This window comes from Canis lupus, chromosome 7 (genome assembly GCF_048164855.1).
Source record: "Canis lupus baileyi chromosome 7, mCanLup2.hap1, whole genome shotgun sequence".
Lineage (NCBI taxonomy): Eukaryota > Metazoa > Chordata > Mammalia > Carnivora > Canidae > Canis > Canis lupus.
In genome coordinates this window covers 59,741,030-59,764,646 of record NC_132844.1, presented here as the reverse complement: position 1 = coordinate 59,764,646, position 23,617 = coordinate 59,741,030, and the positions used below count along the sequence as shown (strand labels likewise).

The window sequence follows — 23,617 nt, the reverse complement described above, 5'->3', positions numbered from 1 at the left end:
GTGAAGTTTTCCTTTGTGTATTTTGCAGGCTGATATAGACAGCTAATTATAAAAGTCACAGTTTTATTTCTACCTTTATTGCTGCTTTTATTAAGTCGCTATTGAATCTTATGTGATACTACAGAAAATCATCGTGAGATTTTTTTTTTTTTTTAATGAGTTCCAATGATATTGGCCTATTCTCAGTTTCTAAGTTAATTCTAACTTCATGTATAGATTTGGTTAGTTTAGAAATTTTTTTTTTTTTTAATTTTTATTTATTTTTGATAGTCACAGAGAGAGAGAGAGGCAGAGACATAGGCAGTGGGAGAAGCAGGTTCCATGCACCGGGAGCCCGACGTGGGATTCGATCCCGGGTCTCCAGGATCGCGCCCTGGGCCAAAGGCAGGCGCCAAACCGCTGCGCCACCCAGGGATCCCAGTTTAGAATTTTTTTGATGCACAAATTGATATCAACTAATGTCAACTGTAAAAAGCTATATGACAACTATCTAAACAAATGAAGAATCTAATGTGTGCAAAGCGCTGATCTGGAGACTTGAAAGAATCTGAAGTTAAAGATAATCCTTTGTCTTAAGGAAGTTTATACTCTGGAGAGATTGGTGTACTTACTAAACCAAGTCTGAAAATAATTGTAATATAAGAACAGAATAAGCTCTCTGGGTAAAACCAACATGCTTAGGGTGACCAAAGAAAGGAGTAATCACATTTGTTGAGTGGGCACTTGGAAAGCCTTCATTGAGGAGATATGCCCAGAAGGAGATTGGGGGCTGTCTCAGTAGGAGACCACGATATGAGTAATCATGGAGCATGTTTTGGACATAGCAGCTTATTGGGTCCTCACAGCTACCATACATGTAATGGAGCTGTGGGGAATGAGACTGGAAAGGTAAGCCAAGGATGTATTGGGGAAAATTTTGGGTACCAGGCAGTTTCTTTTGGGAAGTGTAGACTATTTTCTTTGGCCATCATATGATCCAGTAATTTTTTCTTTTTCTTCACTTTTTTTTTTTTTTTTAAATTATTTGTTTTTAAGTAACTGTGTGCCCCACACGGGGTTTGAACTCACAGCCCCGAGGTCAAGAGTCATATGCTCTACTGACTGAGCCAGCCAGATGCCCCATGACATAGTAATTTCTATTAAAAATACAGAAAAATTCAAGCATCTTTTCAGATTAGGTTTTATTCGTCCAAGAACAAATTGACTTGAACTTGTTCTTATTTGCTGTTAAGTTTCAGTGTCAGAAATGTTTGCCTTAAATGGAAATCCTAAAGGATTTTTTCTGTCCCTACAGACGTAATTCCCAAACCTTCTATTAGAATATCCCAGAGTAAGTGTATTGATCACAGATCCGAGTTTTTGATCTTAATTTAGAAAAGAAAGTGAGATAGAAATTAAACAAAAAACTTGTTTCAGCTCTGAAGTTAGGGATCATTTTCCTAGAATTAAAATTAGGCTGATTATTTTTTAGAAACTCTTAAAGAATTTTGGTTGAATTCGTAATGTGTATGAATTGAGAAGGACCAATTTTTTTCTACAGGAAAGAGAATCTCGTGAACATCTCCGCTTAGGGTTGTTGGGTCTTCCTGCCCCTAAGAATGACTTTGAAATTGTTCTGCCAGAAAATGCTGAGAAGGAGCTGGAAGACCGTGAAATAGATGATACTTACATTGAAGATGCTGCTGATGTGGATGCTCGAAAGCAGGTGCATAATTGTGCTAGAAAGGAAGTGTGAAGTTGCTGAGTGTGTCAGTAGGCTGAAAGAATGAATGGTCATTAAATGTGTCAAGATTTCTACTTCAGAGTTTTATCACTATTCGAAAAGATTGCTCTAAAGTGAATAACATCATTAATAACATAGAGTCACATAACTAAGAATATACTCAGAATATCTTGATATTCTTAAAATGTGTGTAATATATATGTGCATATATAATTATTTAAATACCTCCTTCAGATGTATTTTATTTTATTATTTTTTGAAGATTATTCATGAGAGACGGAGAGAGAGGCAGAGACATAGGCAGAGAGAGAAACAGGCTCCATGCAGGGAGCCTGATGGGGAACTCGATCCCAGGACTCCAGGACTATGCTCTGGGCCAAAGGCAGGCAGGCACTCAACCGCTGAGCCGCCTAGGCGTCCCCCTCCTTCAGATTTGTTATACCTGTTTAAAATACACATAGACTTTTATTTTTTAAAAAGAAGATTGATTGATTGGGAGCCTGCAAGTGGTGGGTGTCAAAGGGAGAAGGGGAGAGAGCATATCAAGCAGAATCTGCACTGATTGTGGAGCCCAATGGCAGGGTTCGGTTTCACAACTCCAGGATCATGACTGAGCCAAAATCAAGAGTCAGATACTTAACCATCTGAGCCACCAAAGCGCCCCATATATAGTCTTTTAGACATTGCTTTTCACTTTAGCCAAGAAAAGATGTTATTGATTGGTCTTAAAAACAAGTACATCTTGAATTGCTTGAGTAAATGACTTTAGGTCAGTATAAAGTAATAATTAAGTGGATTTGGAAATTTAGAATGTATCGGAATAATATTAGTAACGCCTTGTACTGATACATTATAGTTACTAATTTGCACATACCATCCTGGTGATGTAAAGAGAGATGGTATTAGCTTCATTTTAGAAAAAAGGAAAGAAGCTCAGGTTTAATTACTTTTCTAGCTTTCATATTTGGAAAGTGGTGAATCTTGATCTAAAACTGAGATCATGTGACCCCTTTTAGGTATTCTTGGCTACAGTCCATTTCAGGATGATTTTAGAAATTGAGTAATTTTCATGGAACTGGAGCATGAATAGCATCAATACGAAATATTTTAGAAACCATATGAATGTGCTTTTTGATGGGTAATACAGGATAATACTTGTGTTGAGTTTTCTTAGTTTTGTTCTACATTTACTCTAAGAAATGCTGTGAAATCTAATATATTAACCCATATTATTCATGATTTAAGAATCAGGAAACCAACACCTTCATTGGCTGGCTTTTTAAATGAAAAATCAGTAACTTTTGGGGTGGAAGTGAGGGTTGTGTTGCAGGGTGAACAATTAAGAGTCCCCTCTAGGTTTAGGATTCAAATTTATTATTAATTTTGATTTTTAAATTTTATTTTAATTCTGATATAGTTAACATACAGTGTAATACTAGTTTCAAGTGTGTAGTGTAGTGATTCAACACTTCCATCACCCATTGCTCATCACAGCAAGTGCACTCTTTAATCCCCATCACCTATTTTTCACCCATCTCCTCACCCACCTGCCTTCTGGTAACCATCAGTTGGTTAGTTCTCTATAGTTAAGAGTCTGTTTCTTGGTTTCTCTCTTTTCTCTCTCCCTTTCCTTTTTTTCTTTTTTCCTTGCTGGTTTGTTTTGTTTTTCTTAAATTCTACATATGAGTGAAATCATATGGCATTTGTCTTTCTGTGACTTATTTTACTTAGCGTTACGCACTAGCTCCATCCATGTCTGTTGCAAATGGCAAGATTTCATTCCTTTTTATGGCTAAAGACTGAATAATATTCCACTAGAGTGTGTGTGTGTGTGTGTGTGTGTGTATTGCATCTTCTTTATCCATATGCACACATACATACATATATACACAGAAACATACATATGCCACATCTTTATTCATTCATCTATCCATGGACACTTGGGCTGCTTTCATAATTTGGCTATTTTAAATAATGCTGCTCTAAACATAAGCATGCATGTGTCCTTTGAGTTATATTTGTATTTTTTTTGTGTAAATGTCTAATAGTGTGATTGCTGGATTGTAGGGCAGTTCTATTCATACTGTTTTCCACAGTGGCTGTACCAGTTTGCATTCTTACTAACAGTTCAGAAGGGCTCCTTTTTCTCCACACCTTCACCAACACTGGTTTCTTGTGTTTTTGAGTTTAATCATTCTGACAGGTGTGAGGTGATATCTCATTATAGGTCTTAAAACAATTTTTTTTTTTGACTAAGCTCCACTCCTAATGTGGAGCTTGAGCCACCAGCCTTGAGATCAAGAGTCAGATGCCCTACCAACTGAGCCATCCAGGTGCCCTTATCTCATTGTAGTTTTGATTTGCATTGCCCTGATGATGAGCGATGTTGTGCTTCTTTTTATGTGTCCGTTAGCCATCTGAATGTCATCATGGAGAATTTTGTCTGTTAACATCTTCTGCCCATTTTTCTTTCTTTCCATTTTTTAATTGGATCATTTGTTTTTTGGTGTTGAGTTCTTTATATATTTTATCAGATATGTCACTTGCAGATATCTTTTCCCATACAGTAGGTTGCCTTTTAGTTTTGTTGATCATTTCCTTCAGTGTGCAAAAGCTTTTAACTTTGATGTTAATTCCCATAGTTTATTTTTGTTTTTATTTCCCTTGCCTCAGACTTACCTAGAAAAATGTTGCTACAGCTGATGTCAGGGACATTACTGCTTGTGTTCTTTTCGAGGATTTTTATTAGGATTCCAGTTTAAACAGAAAAAAATGATTATCTGATGGATGAAGCCATGTAAACTTGGAGAATGCTTTAGTAGCTGTTGGCAATTCTTAGTTTGTATTGTAATGAGAGAGTGAATAGACTGATTTCTGTTGCTTTATTGTCTTTCTACAAACTTACACAGATTTCTACAGCTTTAGCTCTTGAGCATGCATGTTCTTATAGACTAAAGTTTTCAACTTTATTGAAATGGGGCAAATATTGCATATCTGTAATAATGGATATAAAAATAATTTTTTAAGGCTATACGAGAGGCAGAACGTGTAAAGGAAATGAAACGAATGCACAAAGCTGTCCAGAAAGATCTGCCAAGACCATCAGAAGTAAGTGTTAGAACTTCTGGCTTTGGAAGTTTTAAGTTTCTTCTTTGTGATTGCTGTTTTTATGTCATTCATAAAGTCTGTAAAACAAAATTTTATCTACTTTCTGGAATGTAGTAAAGCAGTTGCAGATCTAATCTTTAAAATGTTTCACTGGTACAAATAAGACTTTAGAAGGAAAAAAATTTTTTTTTAAAATGTAAAACTGCTATTTAATTCATGCTAGGGCAAGTAAGTAGTAGCATCAGTATTGCAGTGATCTGTTTGTTAATGGTACTTGTTTTAAAATTTTAGGTAAATGAAACGATTCTAAGACCCCTAAATGTAGAACCACCTCTAACAGATTTACAAAAAAGTGAAGAACTAATCAAAAAAGAAATGATTACAATGCTTCATTATGACCTTCTACATCATCCTTATGAACCATCTGGAAATAAAAAAGGGAAAACTGTAGGATTTGGTACTAATAATTCAGAACACATTGCCTATCTGGAACACAACCCTTATGAAAAATTCTCCAAAGAAGAGCTGAAAAAGGTATGATTAAACAGAAATATTTTGGTCTTGATTAAAGTATTGGTTCAGTACTGTGTATCATAGATGAACAGTAGCTTATTTTCTGAGGCTGATATTTATAAACAAATGAATTTGTAATTAGGAGATAGCTGGTCATATGACGTGTTAGGAGGACGACATACTTGACCATGCCCCTTTCCCCTTTCTTGATAGAGCTTCTTCAGGTGAACACTAGCTTAGGTGGCAAGGTGTTTTTGTTTTATGGGTATATGCCTGATGGACAGTTGCTACAATTGCCACTTCCTGTGTTCAACTGCTATTTCTGAGTAGAATTGAATACCTTTAATACTTCAACCTGGGGCAGTCCCGTGGCACAGCAGTTTAACGGTGCCTGCAGCCCAGGGTGTGATCCTGGAGACCCGGGATTGAGTCCTACGTCGGGCTCCCTGTGTGGAGCCTGCTTCTCCCTCTGCCTGTGTCTCTGCCTCTCTCTCTCTTGCTTTCTCTCTCTCTCTCTGTGTCTCAATAAATAAATAAAATCTTAAAAAAAAAACAAAACTTAAACCTCATTTAGATTAATATGAGAAAGCAAGCACATATTCAAAATGTTTCTTTCACCTAGTCAAAGAAAGGAAATACCATTTACTGAATTTATTCCTTTTACTTGATTTCCCACTATTCTTTTGGATAAGGAAATAGAGAAACGTTTTCCTGTAGAAAGTCTCTCCTGCCTCTTCTCCATATGCATTTGATTATTTCTGCTTTGACAGAGCAAACAGCTATGATTGTGAATAGAAATCATTTCTTCCATGGTATGAGGAAATACAGTGGGTGCCATGGTTGGAAGCAGAGTGGTCATTAGCCATTAGTCTTTTTTTCTGTAGTGCTTAGCCTTGAGGAACAGACAGACCCGTTGTTGGAATCTGCTATTGCATACTTGGGAGGAAATCCATAAGATACCTTTTTCTGTCTTTTCTTGTGCTTTTCTTCTGTCTTATTCTTTCCATTTTCCTTGTTGAGAAGTAATATATGTTTATTAAAAGATTTTGAGAAAATAGAGAAAGGAAAGAGGATTTATTTAGATTTATATTTAAACAGTTTGCCTGTGATTTCTGAGGATCTGAGTTATTCATTTTAGTAAGTGTGACGGGAAACTGACATCTGTTGAGGGCCTCTTGTGGCAAGCACATTTAATTATTGGACTGGGGTTAAGCATTACACTCTTGAATTCTGTACTTGAACAGTGTTCTTTTTTCGGAGGGAAAATAGGGGAAGATGGGATCAAGGGGTTTACTGTATTTATGGAAACCAAAATAAGGATCACATTATGATCTGTTGTAGCTTAATAGAAGATTCTGTAGGGGATAGATTCTAATAAAATTTTTGAAAAATACGTAGTGCTTTGGAATTATTTGAAACCATTACAGGCTAGTTTAAATATTCTTTTATATTTTATGTATGTATTTATATTCCTCTCCGTTCCAAAAAGGATTTGAAACAGCTATTTACTTAGATTCTTTATGGAGAGTTTAAAGATAACTTAGTCATACTCTCTTCTTATAATTATAGGAGCTGATTTTATAAATTTTTATTATGTACCAGTTTGGGAATGAAATACCATTTCTCTTATGAAGTGTCAGATTTTCATTAAAGATGTTACAATTGATTTGTTTTCATTATTTCCCCTCAGAGATACTGTTTTAAAGTGTATTCTTTATCTTCTAGAGACACGATTTTCCATTAAGTCTTTTGTATTTGATTTTAATATACTTTGGTCTGTTTTATTTTCTGATGTACTAGAATGATTGAAAGTTTTCTTTAAAGCATGAAAAGATAGTTGTCAGTTTTTAGCCATGAAGCAAAGGGCTGGAAAAAGTTCATGTGTTCTACTCATGGAGTCATTGTGTCTGATGTTGGGGTAGCCTCTGTATGTATTTTGTATCACTTAATCCCAGTAACAAATAGGTTGGTATTATCCTCATTTTACAGATGAGAAATGGGCTCAGAGATGTTCAGCAAATTCAGACAGCTGCCTAAATGGTAAAACTATGATTTGTACTCAGGTCTATCAACTCTATCCCCCTCATTCTTTCATCTTAAACTTTCTTAGTAGTAAGTAAAAGCTGGTCTGTGATCCATTATTTTCCGATCTGTGCCCCATCTCATTCTCTGGCAATGTTGGGGGCATTTCAAATGAGAAAACAGGCATGTATCAAAAGAAATGCCTAGTTCCCCTTCACAATCTTGTGAAGTCTAAAGTGTAGGGAGGCAATTGGTAGAGTGGAAGGAATTAGCCAAGCACAGGTGCCATTTGGCTTGGCCCTGATCCTGCCTTGCCTTTCCTAGTGATGTGTTTTTGAACACGTTGATTAATCTCTCTGAACCTTAGTTTCATCAACTTTAAAATGTGATTAATACCAACTACTTTGTAAGATGGTTGTGGTGTTTGGAGATAATGTAGGTTGAAATGTTTCTGGCGTATAGTAGATATCTGAGAAATGGTTGCTTCTTATTACAGTGATTGAAGGCAAAGGATATTTATATTGTTCAGGATACATGGATGCTTGACTTTTCAGATCAATCTGCCCCAGCTTATTGGCTTCTTAATTCATTTTAACTTAGATATTTTCTCCCTTTCCAAGAAAACAACCAGTTAACCCAAACTCCTTCTCTTTACCCAAAGAAAGGAAAAACTAGTTTTTTAAACTTCTCTCTTGATGGCAAGTTATTCTAGTACCTAAACTTACTGAAATTATTACTGTACACAGGCCCAGGATGTTCTGGTACAGGAGATGGAAGTGGTAAAACAAGGTATGAGCCACGGAGAACTCTCAAGTGAAGCTTATAACCAGGTATGGGAAGAATGCTACAGCCAAGTTTTGTATCTTCCTGGGCAGAGCCGCTACACACGGGCCAACCTAGCTAGCAAAAAGGACAGGATCGAGTCACTGGAAAAGAGGCTGGAGGTTGGTATCCTTTTAAAATTCTAATTTAAAGTGTACCTTGATTGAAATAATGAACCGAATAATACCATTGGAGACAATTTCAGAAGAGTAGACCGGAGGTGATTATTGCTTTTGCAATTCTTTTTCTTTTTCTTTTTCTTTTTTTAAAAGTCTCTTTGTTTGTTTTAGTAATCTACACTCAATGTGGAGCTTGAACTCACCACCTTGAGACCAAGAGTTGCATGCTCTTCTGACTGAGCCAGCCAGGTGCTCCTTGCTTTTGCAATTCTTGAGAGAAAACTGCACTGAAGTGTTCTATCTTCTTTGACTTTTTCAGAATTGCTGATAAATGGGCAATTTATGATAAAGAGTGCCCTCCAGGTGATCACAGGTCAAACAGAACCTTTTAAATGTGGGAGCAGGAGACAAGAAGTTAACACTAGTCACACATAACAATGTTTATCATTGCTGAAATAGCTTGTTTTCTCTAAGGAGGGAGCTCAGTGGTACCAAGAAAATTTTATAGCCAAGGGAGCCCATTTATAAAACTTTGTTTTACTCTCTGTTCATCCTCTGATTCTTTCGAGTTTGTTGCAGAGAGAGCACCAAGCTGGATTATCTTAGACAGTGGCTTCTGTGATTTTTTTCACATCCTAGGAAATGTTGAAATGGGAGAGATGGGAGTTTCTTAGTGTATGGTTTCGTAATATGGTCTTTGTGTTTTGAATTCCAGAATCTGTGTAGGCAATTTTCCAATGGCATGTAAATTGTGGTTCATGGACCACTAGGCTGCCTTTTGGATTCCTAATGGTGGCCTTCAGGGATGTTTCTGAGGCCAGGATGGGATGGGGAAGCAAGGGATGCTATAGGCAATCACATGCAGAAATGGCCTCAATTTCCTCCTAAGTAGTTCCTAATTTCTTTTTACAGAAAGCGTTGGAAAATATTTTTACTTAGAGTTAAAATAAAAAAATGATAATATCACTTGGGGTGGTTGGTGCTGTTGTGAGGGCTAGGAAAATGAACAAAAAATAAAAGCATTCTTTTAATATGAAATTATTCTAATTCTTAATTTTACCCTTAAGACCACATGTATAGGCACCTAATGGTTAACACTTGTGAGCCTCTTTTTTCATTTAGTGGTAATGAGTTTCTCTTTGAAGTAATTCTCATCTTGGTTGAAACCTTTGCAATCCAAGTAATGCTAGTTACTCAGTTGTATTACTAGCTTCCAGCAGGGTGTGCTGTTGTGCCGTGTTTTTAATTCACGATTTAAAGTCTGGGAAAGGAGAACATCAGTGGTCACATTTAAAGTTATATTTTCTGTTGTATAGGCTTTGTTTCTTATTTATAAATGGTAGTTAGCAGTGTAATCCTGATCTAAAGTCACATCATAATTGATTAGAAAGCTGTTTGGAAAGCTTCCTTGTAACATTTATATACAAATACTTTGGTCTCTCAGTTTGAAAAGCTTCTCATTTGAGGTGGGTAAACTTTTTCTGCCTCAAGTGGTAAGGACATTTTGTGCTCTTTAAGATATAAAAAAAGTTTTTTTTTTCCTAAATCTCATTTACTTTGTTGAGGCACTAACTTTCATGACAGCAAATAAATGTGTCACAAAGTGAGTGGTGCCATAAAGTACAGTAATTTTTATTTTTATGTTGAATTGGTCTTGTGAGTTTTGAAGGGAAAAATACAGAAAGAACCTCTGCTGTTCTTTTGGAGATTTATTTGGGTCGTTTATGAGCAACCATTAAAAACATGTGGTTCTCTTTGTTCAGTTCAGTACCAAGAACTGAAATCTTCCGTTGAACTATTTTTGTTGAAGGATTGGTGATTTTGGAAGAATATTCATAAAACAGTCTGAAGTAATTTTTCTTTTCTTGACTTCTGGATAACTTACTTTATTGTTTACCCAGCTAGTTACTTTTAAAGAATATGTAATCAAATCCTTTAATTTAGTAAACTACACTTATTTCAAATGAAAGTTCATTAAATCTTTAAAAAGAAGAAAAGAGACTCAAAAACCCAAATAAACAAATCCCCCATTTTATTTGTATCCATCCCTAATTCAGAACTAGGTTTGTGTTAGCTTATTTTAGTTTTTGAAGACACAATTCTACTGGTTTGAAATACATAAATATTTTATTTCAATTGTGGTAATTCTTTCATCATTTCAGTTGATTGCTAAATTATAAACATTATTCAAAGTTTGTTGTGGGGAAGGAACTCCAGTCGTATTATATAAACTGAATGCTATACTTAAATTATTCTTTCCACTCTTAGGTTCAGGGAGATATGCTTTTCTGTGCAAGCACAATACACCATGGCTGCCAGTGTGTTTGATTTTTGCTGTCATGAACTTTGGAACAGTGAATCTAAATTATGGCCCTATCACAGTGTATCAAGCAAGATGAAATCCAGCTTTGTCGTGGTTGGTGTCTCCTAAATGGATTAAAAAATATGCCCTGAGGTTTATATTGGAGCTGGTCTTTGAGCCATTACTCATTAGTATTTGAAACGTAGAACTTAAATGAAAACCCTTAAGATATTCATTTAAAACTAATAGAAAGAACCATCTCAGATTTTATGTAGAATGTGGTGCATGGTAAAAGGAGTCTGTTAAATGCATAGAATCAGAATGTAGTCACAGGTTAGAAGTAAGCAGGAAAGACTTCAGAATTGTAACCAAGGTCATGTATTTTATTCTGCTTTGGAGGCAGAATTAATTTTAGAATCCTGTCAGATTTTTTTGTGTAAAGGCGGCAGCAGCAGCAAACAGAAATGATAGCTAATATCAGGAAAGGAAAAGTTTTTAGAAAGCATAGCATATTGAGGCCATTTAAATATGGTATTTTAATAGCTTCTGAGTGCATTGTAGGTGTATGGTAGGAGAGTAGAATGATTGCTATTTGTAGTGATGCCCCAGATTTAAAAAATAAAACATTTAATTTCTGTTTAGTGTCATCTCTTTCCTTTTGTTTGTTTTAAAGAGGGATGGCTAAAACAGTAGGAAAATTTTTATTAGATGGTAAAAAATAAAACGGTTTTAGTATTTGATGTAATCATATGTTTAGTGAGTATTAGTGAGCATCTGCTATGTGCCAGCCCTTGCTCCAAGCCCCTGGGAATATAGTAGGAACAAAGCAGACAAGCTCTGTGCTCTTGTGGACTTCAGTTATCTGGAAAATGCTTCATGTGGAGAACCTCATTTTTTGATGATGCCAGATAAATGAGTCATTACTGTATTTGGGAAGTGCAAATAGAATTTGAAGTGTTCTAATTTGTTTCCACTTTAAGTGGAAATAGGAAATTGTCTGAAGACATAATTATTTTGAGTGAAATAATTTCCAGTAGGTGCAAAAGTGAAATAAGAAGTCTGAATTTAGGCCTGCTATTAAATTTAATAGTATTTGAAATAGTATCTAAACTGCCGTGTTGAGGAAGTTTGGCTGAAAAGTAGATTTTGTCATGTTAGCTATAAAAATGGAAAGGCTTTCCTTAGAGGTGGAAACTAGGTCCAGAGGTAATACTTCTCCCTGTATTTTACTGGCACAGTCAACTTAGTCAAGAAATATTATGTAACCATCAGCTTCTTGGAAATAAAGTAACTTAAAGAACACAGATAACACATTTAAAATCTTTCTCAGTGTATTTCTAGAACTCTTATGAGGACTCCTGACTGAATGGTTATATTTCAGCAAAATTGGCACAGTGGATCATATTTTCTAAGTTATTTTCGTTAAAAAGTCAGATATTTTTACATAGGAAAAAATTCCTCTTAATACTTGGAAGAGTGAAAGCTTCCGGTGCAGATTGAGTTGTTGCGCTAACCTGGGGTGACGGCCTGTGTGTTGTAGTCACTGCAGGTTTCATGCTACCTCATCAGAGGTGTGTGGGGGAGGGGGCAGCGCAGGGCATAGGAGAGAAGTTTCTAATACTCTGAAATGCTCCCTTTCTCGAGTTCTGCTCTTTCCTTTGACCCTTAAAGGCATCGACAGAGCTCTTGTTTCTTTCAAGAACTCTAGAGCTGGATCAGAGATTTCCTTGGTACAGTTGTGTTGCTTCTGTTAGGCCTCAACATTGAGTTGACTTTGTCTCATGTGACATTTCCTAACTCATGCAGTTGTCAAGTGCTCTTGGTGTTCTGCTTTGTTGGTCCATTACTGTTCTTGAAAAGGATTTTGGTGAGGTTTTGCCTCACTGCTTAGCTTGCTTTATCGGGATGCAGCTTGGTAGTTGCTAACTTGGGTTGATGCTAGTAGCAATAATCACTTACTTGGACCTGCAGCTCATCAGTATGGAGAAGGTTCACTGATAGAACTTAATACCAGTGAATAGCATAGAGATTAAAGGAAGGGCACTCATGGACTCTTGTTGTTTGCAAACATTTTGGTGGTTGAACCACATCGTTACTACTATAGGATCATATTGCTAAATGATGGACTAGGAAGTGGAGCTGCCATCAACTTGTATTTATTTTGGGTATCCTTAAACCTGTTTTTCCAGTAGTATAAAGTTATATTCTGGGCCCCCAAGCAAGAGTTTCACTGAGGGATGCTCTTAATGTTTCTGAACCTCACTGTAACAGGCTTTAACTGAAGACAGTATTGGAGACCCAGGATAATGTGTTTATTTTGGAATTACTTAAGCTTAGTAACCTTAACAAACTTAGTGAGTTTGAAAGTAACAATTACACTTTTATAAGTCCCATACAGCCCCCTTTTGTAATGACCCGAGGAAACACTTATGGTTCCACTGATTCATCTCCTGGGGACCATCAGTTTTCCATTGGTCTCTGGCCAGTCTTTTTTAGACAGTTTCTCTTCTATGCATTTAAGAAATAACATTTGTAGGCGTTTTTCTAAAAATAATACCTGTACTTTGTAGAAAATTTAAGAAGATATTAAAAAACAATTTAAAAAGAAGCCTACCATCCAGACATAATCGCCTTAAACATTTTGAGGGGTGTGTATGTATATATGTATATATTTATATATATGTGTGTGTGTGTGTATTTGTATGTATATCACTACATATAGAAAAAATTACCAGATGCATCCACGCGTGGAGGAAAGGAGGAAGGTATTTAGAACTGGATTGGAATCACCGTATACTACTTTGTTAACTTAATGGTATATTATTACAAATAACATTTTTAAAAAAGCCTGATCACTTGCTCTCTTCTATAAAGTTGTGGCAAAGAATAGTTTTGCTGAAATCCTCAGGTAATTATATACTAGTTATATTCTGCTCAGCTTCTTAAAAAGTTGTTAAATAACCTTTTCTTCCCTGTAAAATTTTTCTGAGAGATGTTTGTTTTCTTATAATTTTATAGCTTATTAAGAATAAAAGAATTAGGAATTTAAAAGTATAAGCTGGGGAAAGTCCAAGCTTTTCCTGTAGGCTAATGTCTCAATCAAGGAAAGAATGATGGACAGATCCATTAATTAAGATCTTGTTTATGGGTGTCTAGAATAACTTGTTTTTCAGGGAACTGTCTGATGGCATTAAGCCATTTAGACCCACAGCTTGAATTTCTTCAGGCATGTTTGCATTGCAGGGGCTGAGGCAAGACAGATGTTCAGTAGTGGTTTATTAGTAGTGGTGTGGCCTAATGTGTTGAACTTTCAATTAGGACACACTCCGGAGCTTCTTCACTTAGTGGCTGTGTGGCCCAGGGCCAGTTACTTAACCTCGCTGAGCCTCTAAGTTGCTTACCTGTGATATTTGGGCGGGTAATTGTTTTTATCTCCCGGAAGTGAGAGTTTGAGATACTGTTAAGATTAAATGAGATATGGTGTGCCTAGCAATTAGCAAGGTTTTGTGAATGGAAATTCTCCCATGTCTCTTCAGGTGTGTTATCACCCTTAGTGTTACCTAAATTGGATTAAACTTGGTTTGATACTTTCAGATATCAAGAAGTAACTGTTAACCTTGCACAACAGGGTGGCTGAGATTTTGTTCTGTAAATTTTGGTGATTGTCTGAAATTTGAGACATGGGATGATTTTCGCAGAGAGGTTGAGTAAGGCTTACGGCTCAGATTTTGGTTACTATAAATGGATTTTAATGTAATTGTGGATTTTAATTTAACATTTGATATATATACGTTTTGGTGTGTTGAAATTGTTGACATACTTGTAAATTTTGATGTCTCTTATATTTCATCGTATTATTTCATGGTTTGTGGTATACAGTCTTAACAAAATAGCATCTCCAGTAGATACTGAATTTGAATTTTATAGAACCTTTTATTCTGGGAGTTTTCAAATATACCCTAATATGGATTAGTATTAATGAGTCCTCAAGTGTTATCATCCAGCTAGGAGTATCAGCTCACAGCCACTTTGTTTCCCATGTTATTCTCCCTTTCCCATTATTTTGAAGCAAATTCCAAACATTGTGTTATAAGACTGAGTTACGGTACAGTACATGAAATTTGTCAGTTTGGTGTCCCTACGCATTTATATGTGGATACAATTTTATTCATTCCCTCCCCTTTTTACATTTCATTCATTCATTCATTCATTCATTCATGAGAGATAGAGAGAGAGGCAGAAACATAGGCAGAAACACAGGCACAGGCTTTGATGCAGGGAGCCCAATGCGGGACTCGATCCCAGGACTCTAGGATCACGCCCTGGGCCAAAGGCAGGTGCCAAACCGCTGAGCCACCCAGGGGATCCCCTCATCTCCCCTTTTGTTTTTTTTTTTTTTTTTTTTTAAATTTTTTTTTATTTTTTATTTTTTATTTATGATAGGCACACAGTGAGAGAGAGAGAGAGAGGCAGAGACACAGGCAGAGGGAGAAGCAGGCTCCATGCACCGGGAGCCGACGTGGGATTCGATCCCGGGTCTCCAGGATCACGCCCTGGGCCAAAGGCAGGCGCTAAACCGCTGCGCCACCCAGGGATCCCTCATCTCCCCTTTTGAATTGAATTTTACTCTTTCATTTTGGATATAGTCAGCTTTACATCAAGTGTTCTACTTGAATTTTCTCTTGTTTATAGTTTTCTAATAGTGAGTTTTATTCAGGATTATTAGAAATTTTGTGCTGATGTAAATTTAAAGCATAAGCTTTCATTATAACCGTATTTGGTAGGTTTGGTGACAAATGAAAAAGTATTTAAGAATTTGAAGTGCATTTCTGAGTACAGATAAGAATTTGAAAAAAAAACTTTTGAGAACTTCTTGTAACTCAGCACTAACATACCAACCAAGCTCCTTAAGCCAATATTGTTTTGTTCAAAATAAGTTGTCCTTCAGGAAGGGCAATTGCTAATACTTAATTTTTTAAAAAAAGTCTTAGAAATATGAATTTGGTTAAGTCACAGTCTCTTTTCTCTTGATTTTTTTTTTTTTTTTTTTTTTGTATTTTAAACAATAAGGTCTTATACCCTGTTGGACTTTAATGTTTCTGTGGTATGTAAGTGTGAGGTGGGGAAGTTGGACTAATTTAAGGCAGTTCTGTTCCATGAATGCATGTGCATTTCATGTTTGAGGTTTCTTGGCTAGAAAAAAGCCAGACCTTAAAGATTAAGTGCATTGAGCAGGCGAAGGTTGAACATACACATTTTACATAGTGTACAAATCATCGTCTTTTATGTTTTAATGATCAGATGGTAGTTGTAAGGTAACTGAGCTTAAATTGAATGTTAAAAGCTGAGTTAAAATTCCTTATACTTTTAGTGACTAAATTTACATAGTTATTTGACTAAATTAATTTTTTTGCCTGTGCCTAATTATTTTTGTATAATTTATTTCCATATTTGCTTGGAATCTTAGCATAATATTTGAGCCAGAAGATTTTACATAAAGCTTGAGCTGAATTAAATAAAATTATTGGCATGAAATGGTAGCTAGCAACTTTGCAGTTTTAAAATCTTTGATAGACCGGGATCGAATCCCACGTCGGGCTCCCGGTGCATGGAGCCTGCTTCTCCCTCTCCCTCTGCCTATGTCTCTGCCTCTCTCTCTCTGTGTGACTATCATAAATAAATAAAAATTTAAAAAAAAAAAAAAAAAAAAAAATCTTTGATAGTTTGAGAAGCATAAATGACTCAACTGTATGAGATGTACTCCCCAGTTACAAGGTACCAGTCATTCTAAATGTGCCTTGATGACTGAGTAATAAACATTTTCAGAACATAAGTATTATGCTGTTGTACCAAATTGGAAATTGAATGTCAGTGGAGTACAGTGCATATAGCTAATTGAATTATCTTAACCAATGAAAATGAAAATTTGTATGTCTGTTTTTTAAAATGTGCTATGTGTAGGGGCACCTAGGTGGCTCATTCAGTTAAGTACTGACTCTTGATTTCAGGTCAGGTCATGATCTCAGGGTGGTGAGAGGGAGTGCTCAGCAGGGAGTCTGCTTGAGATTCTCTCCCTCTTCCATGTCTCCTCCCCTCTCACACTTGCTTTCTCTCAAAAAAAGTGTGCTATGTATATTAATTTGAAATTCCGTGCTGTTAATGTTCAGGGTTTTGGAATGTTTGTTTGAATCCACATATTAGAGTGTCTTAGCACATACTGGATTTATAAGGAACTGAGTGCAGCTCATTGATTCAGTTCACTTGTTACTGGGAGTGAGGACTTTTTGGTGGGTCTAGGTCAGAGAAAACAGTTGATACCTAGCTTCTGTAATAACAGTGGTTGAAACTGGATTCTTCATCATGATTGCCTAGTAGAATCATCTAGGGGCTTTAAAAAATACCAAGGTCCACTATTTAAAGGGCCTTTGGGTTTAGGTTATTGGTACTGGTAGATTCTAAAAGCTTTACAGGTAATTCTAAAGTTTAGCTGGGGTTGAAAACCACTGGCTTGAGAAGACATGTTCCAGTACTCATTACTTGGTATGGTTGTCCTCAAGAGGCAAAACTCTCTTTTAAAAGAAGGAATAAAAATAAAAAAATATAAATAAATAAAAGAAGGAATAGCTGTTTTTCCTTGCTTTATTTCCAGGAAGGATTCTGGGTCATTTTTTATTAAAGTTGGAATTAAACGTTTTAAAGCCATATCATTAGCCCCTTGGTCCATTAGAGAGGGGAGAACAAAATGGTTAAACTGTTAGTATGTATAACATAATTGTAATCAGAACTGACATTTGTTAGATGCTTCCTCTGTGCTAATCACTGGGAGGCTAAGGGCTTTTACATTTATTATCTTATTTAAGTCCCATAATAACTTTTAGCAGTGATTGTCATTTTACTGTTGGGGAAAGGGAGACAGGTTAAATAACTTGTATCAACTGAGAACAGCAGGGTGGCAGTGCTGGGTGGCAAGAGTGACTCACTGCCCCACTCTAACGTGCTGCAGGACTTCGCACAGTGTCTCCTTCAAAGACATATCATTGCCATAGAACTTACTTTGATTTGTTACCTATTAGAGGAAAATGGCTCTTTTATAAAGGATATTATTTATTCATGGATTTATTCTTCAAATGAATTGCAGATGAATACAAGCTTACTAACTTTTATAAAATGATTTTAAAGGGGCTTTATTTAAATTAATTTTGGATCCATCTCACATTTTTAAGGCAAGGCATATACATGCAACATGTTCCTTCTTTCCCTCCTCCACAGGCTTATTTGACTTTGACTTTTAATGAACTAAGCTGGAGATGGATATATATATATGAAGTGTTACTTTTCCAGTAGATGTGTGCAGTTAACCCTTGAACATCACAGGGGTTAGAGGCACTGACCCTGTACTCAGTTCAAAACTTGCGTATGACTTGGCTCCCCCAAACCTTACCTATTAATGGCCTACTGGGCCATTGACTGGGAAACCTTGCTGACAACATGAACAGTCATTTTACACAGATTCTCTGTTGTATATGTATTGCATACTATATTCTTACATTAAGCTAGAAAAAAGAAATGTTCTTTAAAGCATAAGGAAGAGAAAATACATTTACAGTATTGTACCGTAAAAAATCCGTGTAAGTGGACCTGTGCAGTTCAAACCTGTGTTGAGTCAACACAGGGGTCAGGGGTCAACTATACTTTATATTTTGAGGAACATTAAATTTTTTTGGTGGTTTTTTTTTTTTAGATTTATTTATTCATGAGAGACACACAGAGAGAGGCAGAGACACAGGCAGAGGGAGAAGCAGGCTCCGTGCAGGGAGCCTGACGTGGGACTCAGTCCCGGGTCTCCAGGATCAGGTCCTGGGCTGAAGGCGGTGCTAAACCACTGAGTCACCTGGGCTGCCCTTTTTGGTGTTCTTAACAAATTTTAACCATAAAGCATTGTGATTGACGTGTTTATTTTTAAATCAGAAGTTATACGTTGAAGTGGATATTTCAAAGTTCTTTACTTATTTGAAAGATTTAAAAATTAAAAAAAATTTTAAGTTTTTAAAAAATTTATGTGAGCGAGCAAGAAAGCACAGGTAGAGTGAATCACAGAGGGAGAGGGAGAGAAGCAGACTCCCTGCTGAGCAGGGAGTCCAACTCAGGGCTCGATCACAGGACTTCAGGAACATGACCTGAGCCAAAGGCAGACAGTCATCTGAGCCACTCATGTGCCCTCAAAGTTGTTATTGTGGAAAGCTGTATTATTTGTTTTCATGATTATATTATTCCTAAATTATTTTATTTAATTTAATTTTTTAAAAGATTTTATTTATCCAGAGATGCCTAGGTGGCTCAGTGGTTGAGCGTCTGTCTGCCTTAGTCTCAGGGTGTGATTCTGGGGTACTGGGTTCGAGAACCACATCGGGCTCCTTGCATGGAGCCTGCGTCTCCCTCTGCCTGTGTCTATGCCTCTCTTTCTGTGTGTCTCATGAATAAATACATAAAATCTTAAAAATTTTTAAAAATTTATCCATTAGAGAGAGAGAGAGAAAAAATAAGCAGGGGGGAGGGGCAGAGGGAGAGGGTGAAGCAGACTCCCTGCTGAGCAAGGAGCCCCATGTGAGGCTCCATCCCAGGATTCCAGGGTTATGGCCTAAGCTAAAGACAGATGCCCAACTGCCTGAGCTACCCAGGTGCCCCCATTCTTAAATTAAAGAAAAAAAACTTACGTACAGTTTTTCCTATCAATTATTTTACATTTGACTGTATTTTTCCATGGTACCATTTCTGGTACCTCTACATTTAATATCTTAGAAAAAAAGGGTATGTGTATTGTCATGCTGTCTTCCTCATTTATAGTTATGCTAGTAGGAATTATGGATTATCATTTGGGTGTACATTATCTTCAAACTAGTGTTGGAGTCACTTGATGGAATCAGTTTGCATGGGGGTGGGTTGGTGAGAGAATGGAGAGAGAGAGGAAGTAAGTTGTGGGAGGGAGAGAGGAAAGAACAGACACGCCTAAGAAATTAATGCAGATTTAATTTTTTTGTGGCTCTGACCATGTAATTTTTTAAGTATTGTATGTTGAAAACATACATGCATTTGCAGATTACTTTAAAATACAAAGTGATTATATTGTGGAATGTAGAATATACATCTAGAGTAGGTGTTATGTGACTGTGATTCTACATTACACACCTGTTCCCTTCTTGGCCCCCTCTCCTTGGACTCTCTCAACTGGGGCATTCTCTGCCCTGCATGAGTTCATGAATTTTGTTGATATCTTGCTTTTGTTAATGTCCTTCTTCTCTTTTGTGGAGTTTGAATTCTTTTCCCCTAATTTCAGAAGGAGTTGAGTAGGCAGCCCATACTGAGCCCATACTGAGCCCAGCTCAGTATACATATTTAATAGGAAAACTGTCATCTCTCAATTTTATGGTGTCTTCACTTTTTTAAAACAAAAGCTCTTTTTTCCATTGCCAAATGTGACATTCCTTTTCCTTTATGAGTTTTATGCCAAGCTTAGAATTAGAACATTATAAAAATAAACCAGTAGTTTTATTGTTTAAGGGGGTTACATTTTGATTACAACCATGCATGGCTCATCAGTTGGACATTATTCAGTTGTTAAAAATGTACTTGGATGTATAATACAGAAGTGCATTTTCCCTACTTTTATTGAGAAATTAATTGATATACATCACTGTATAGGATGTTCAGTATGATGGTTTGATTTACATGTATTGTAAAATGATTATCATGATAGATTCTGTTAATATCCATCATCTCATATAGATAAAATATAAAGAGAAGAAAGAAGAAAAAAAAAAGGAAAAAAATTTCCTCTTGTGATCTTAAGGTTTACTCTCTTAAATTTCTTTATATCATACAATAGTGTTAGTTGTAGTCATCATGCTGTATAGAAGTGCATTTTTGGGATAAAGATGGTGAAGATGAGTCTCTGCCAGTCCCCAGATCAGTGCAGATTAATGATAGCAGAAGTGGGCAGCCCCGGTGGCTCAGCGGTTTAGCACCACCTTCATTCAGCCCAGGGCCTGATCCTGGAAACCTGATATCGAGTCCCTCCCATGTCGGGCTCCCTGTGTGGAGCCTGCTTCTCCCTCTGCCTGTGTCTCTGCCTCTCTCTCTCTCTCTCTCTCTATCTTTCATGAATAAATAAATAAATCTTAAAAAAATGATAGCAGAAGTTATTTTCAGGAGTAGAGATTAGTTTTCTTATACTATGAAATTCAAGCTTGCTTTGAACTTGAATCATGGGTCAAGTTATAGATACTGTTATATATATATTATAGATATATCAAGTTATTACAGATAATGTGGGACTAAACTATGAAACCTTTCTAGTGCAAGACAAATACTTCTTAGGCCAAATTTTGTGGTACAGTACATGAAATTCTAATGTACTTTTGCTTTGAGGAGGTAAACAGTGCCTTTTTAAGTTGTTATTTAACCTGCTTTTGTCAAGTCTACTGATGTGATCTTATCTCAACCCCCAGATAAACAGGGGTCACATGACAACGGAAGCCAAGAGAGCTGCAAAGATGGAGAAGAAGATGAAAATTTTGCTTGGGGGTTACCAATCTCGTGCTATGGGGCTCATGAAACAGTTGAATGACTTATGGGACCAAATTGAGCAGGCTTACTTGGAGTTACGCACTTTTGAAGAACTCAAGAAACATGAAGATTCTGCTATTCCCCGGAGGCTAGAGGTAACATTATTGCCTTGTAGCATTGCTTAAAAAGAGAACTGCAAAGAATTACCAGGGCTTTCTGTTTTTTCTTTTTCCTGTGCAGTCTACCTCTGAAGTTGATACTGTCTGGCTTTTCTCAGTGAGAGCCTGAAGTTTTTGACTTTCTTATCTAGAATTGTCTGTGTATAGATGGATAGACCAGGCCTTTGGTGGATACACTGGCTTTTCCTTTACTTATTTTTGGTTTATATATCGATACACTGAGGAATAGAATAACCCTTGTGATTTGTCCCCCTGAAACTTAATTGCATCCCATTCTTATAGCTCTCTGAGGTACATTAAACCAGTGTCTGTTTTATAATTTAGGATGCTAGAAATATAGCTGGTCATTCTAAAGCATGGAATTCCTTTGGCCCTATTTAATGTAACTTTATTTCCCAAGTGTGCATAATAGTCACTGATCAGATAAAGAGCAGTCAGGGCTTACTGAAGTGCACTTGTGGGTATTGATAGGACAATAGTGGCTGTTTGTTTGAGATGGCAGCAGAGATTTTAATCTGCTAAAATCAAGATGATAGTCGTTTGACCAAAGAATGGTTGCAGTACAAGTTTTTATAGCACAAGTAGTTACTTCTTTCTCTGAGGGAATACTTACACTCTTAAGAGTCATGACTTAGCTTAGCTGTTTGTAAGATGATAAGGTATTTTTAATTTTCACTGTGCTTTCATATGAAATAATTACTTAATATTTTTGTCTCTTCAAGTGTCTGAAAGAAGATGTTCAGCGACAACAGGAAAGAGAAAAAGAACTTCAGCATAGATATGCTGACTTGCTGCTGGAGAAAGAGACTTTAAAGTCCAAATTCTGAAGCATAGTTTATATTCTGTCACAAGATGAATTAATTGCTGGTTTTCATACTCTGGAAGGCTGAAACTGATGATTATCTTCATTGACAAATTTGCCCAAATCTGTGGTTTTTCAGTTGTTTATTTTAAATGATATTGATCTTACACAGTCTATGTATAAAGACTTTAACTCCACAGGACATTTTAGGGTTTAAATTATTAAGACGATCATTCTTTTAGCAGTGTCATATTTGCAAAATTTTTTTAGTTTTGGCCTTTAATTTTAAAAGCCTGATTTTAAAGTGCTGCCTGTGAGTAAACTCTTGAATAAAAACAAAATATAAAAAATTGAGAGTGTAGCCTTTTGTTTCAAGTAATTACATACTTAGAGTGCCCACAAAACAGCAAGTATGTCCTCTGTGTCATATTTAATGAGTAACTCTTGGGTAATCAAAATGGCGAATCAGTATCTTAATTCCTTAAGAGGAGTCATTTTGTGGCTTTGTTAGTTTTAGCATAGAGTACTCATTCTCATTACACTGACAAGATAGTTTAACATTTTAACACCTCAGTTTTTTTTTTTTTCCAGTATAACTTTAGGGCATGTCTCTTCTCTGCTCAGCTACTTACACAATTTATGGATTAGGACTCAAAAGGTTCAATTTTTTTTGACCAATTCTTTTCTTGTAAATGTCTTTTTGACAAAGGCATGTTAAAGATTAATTTCAGTAAGGCTGTTGGGCCTTATTAAAGCTTTGTGTTTATCTTAATTAGGCTAGTGTAGAATTTGAGGAATAGGTAGGAGTGAGAAGACCTGACTTTATAATTCACATAAAATCATTTGGGACCTCTGTTAGTTGGCTACAACAATATGTTGGACTTACCAGGCAAATTTCCCAATCTTAAGAATCCTAGGGACTAAAAGGAGGGAAAGAAAGATTCATTCATTCATTCATCAGATATTTATTAACTATATACCCAGTGTCAGAGTTGTGGTGATAGGACTCCTTTTTTGGTGGTGCTTATAGTCTATTGGGAATTTTAGGCGATTAAAATTCAGGTATTTGTTGAGTGACCCTTCTTATGTGCTAGGCATTTAAGTGTTGGAGATAGTTAAAAACGTCTTGCTGTCATGGAGGTGACATTAGTGGGAGGAGATACTCAGTATACTAGGAAAATGGTATCAGATCATGAACTTTGATTCTAAAGAGGGAATTAAAATAGGGTGATGGGAGATAGTGACTGGGTAGCTACTTTAGGCTGGATGGTCAGAAGAGCTCTTTGAGGAGGTAACATTTAAGATAAGATGTGATTAACATCTTAGGAGGAGCTATTCTGGTGCCACTCAAGAGCAGTGCCAGCAGAGAGAAGAACTAGCACAAAGCCCCTTTGGAGCATTTGAGGAATAGAAAGGACGACAATGTAGCTAAAGTGTCAAGGATGGCATCTGAGTAAGGCCTAG

At 36.4% G+C, this 23,617-nt stretch overlaps 1 protein-coding gene across 1 annotated transcript in view; it reads left to right on the top strand.

Annotated features, from left to right (window-relative positions):
- The window catches only part of CDC5L (cell division cycle 5 like), a 43,230-nt gene extending 20,723 nt beyond the window's left edge, over nucleotides 1-22,507 (top strand). The window contains exons 11-16 of the mRNA XM_072832821.1: nucleotides 1,541-1,705; nucleotides 4,751-4,831; nucleotides 5,123-5,365; nucleotides 8,113-8,310; nucleotides 21,115-21,327; nucleotides 22,074-22,507. Coding sequence (XP_072688922.1) covers nucleotides 1,541-1,705; nucleotides 4,751-4,831; nucleotides 5,123-5,365; nucleotides 8,113-8,310; nucleotides 21,115-21,327; nucleotides 22,074-22,178 — 1,005 coding nt within the window. The 3' untranslated portion in view covers nucleotides 22,179-22,507. The remainder of the gene's footprint in view (nucleotides 1-1,540; nucleotides 1,706-4,750; nucleotides 4,832-5,122; nucleotides 5,366-8,112; nucleotides 8,311-21,114; nucleotides 21,328-22,073) is intronic.
- Nucleotides 22,508-23,617: the final 1,110 nt, after the last annotated feature.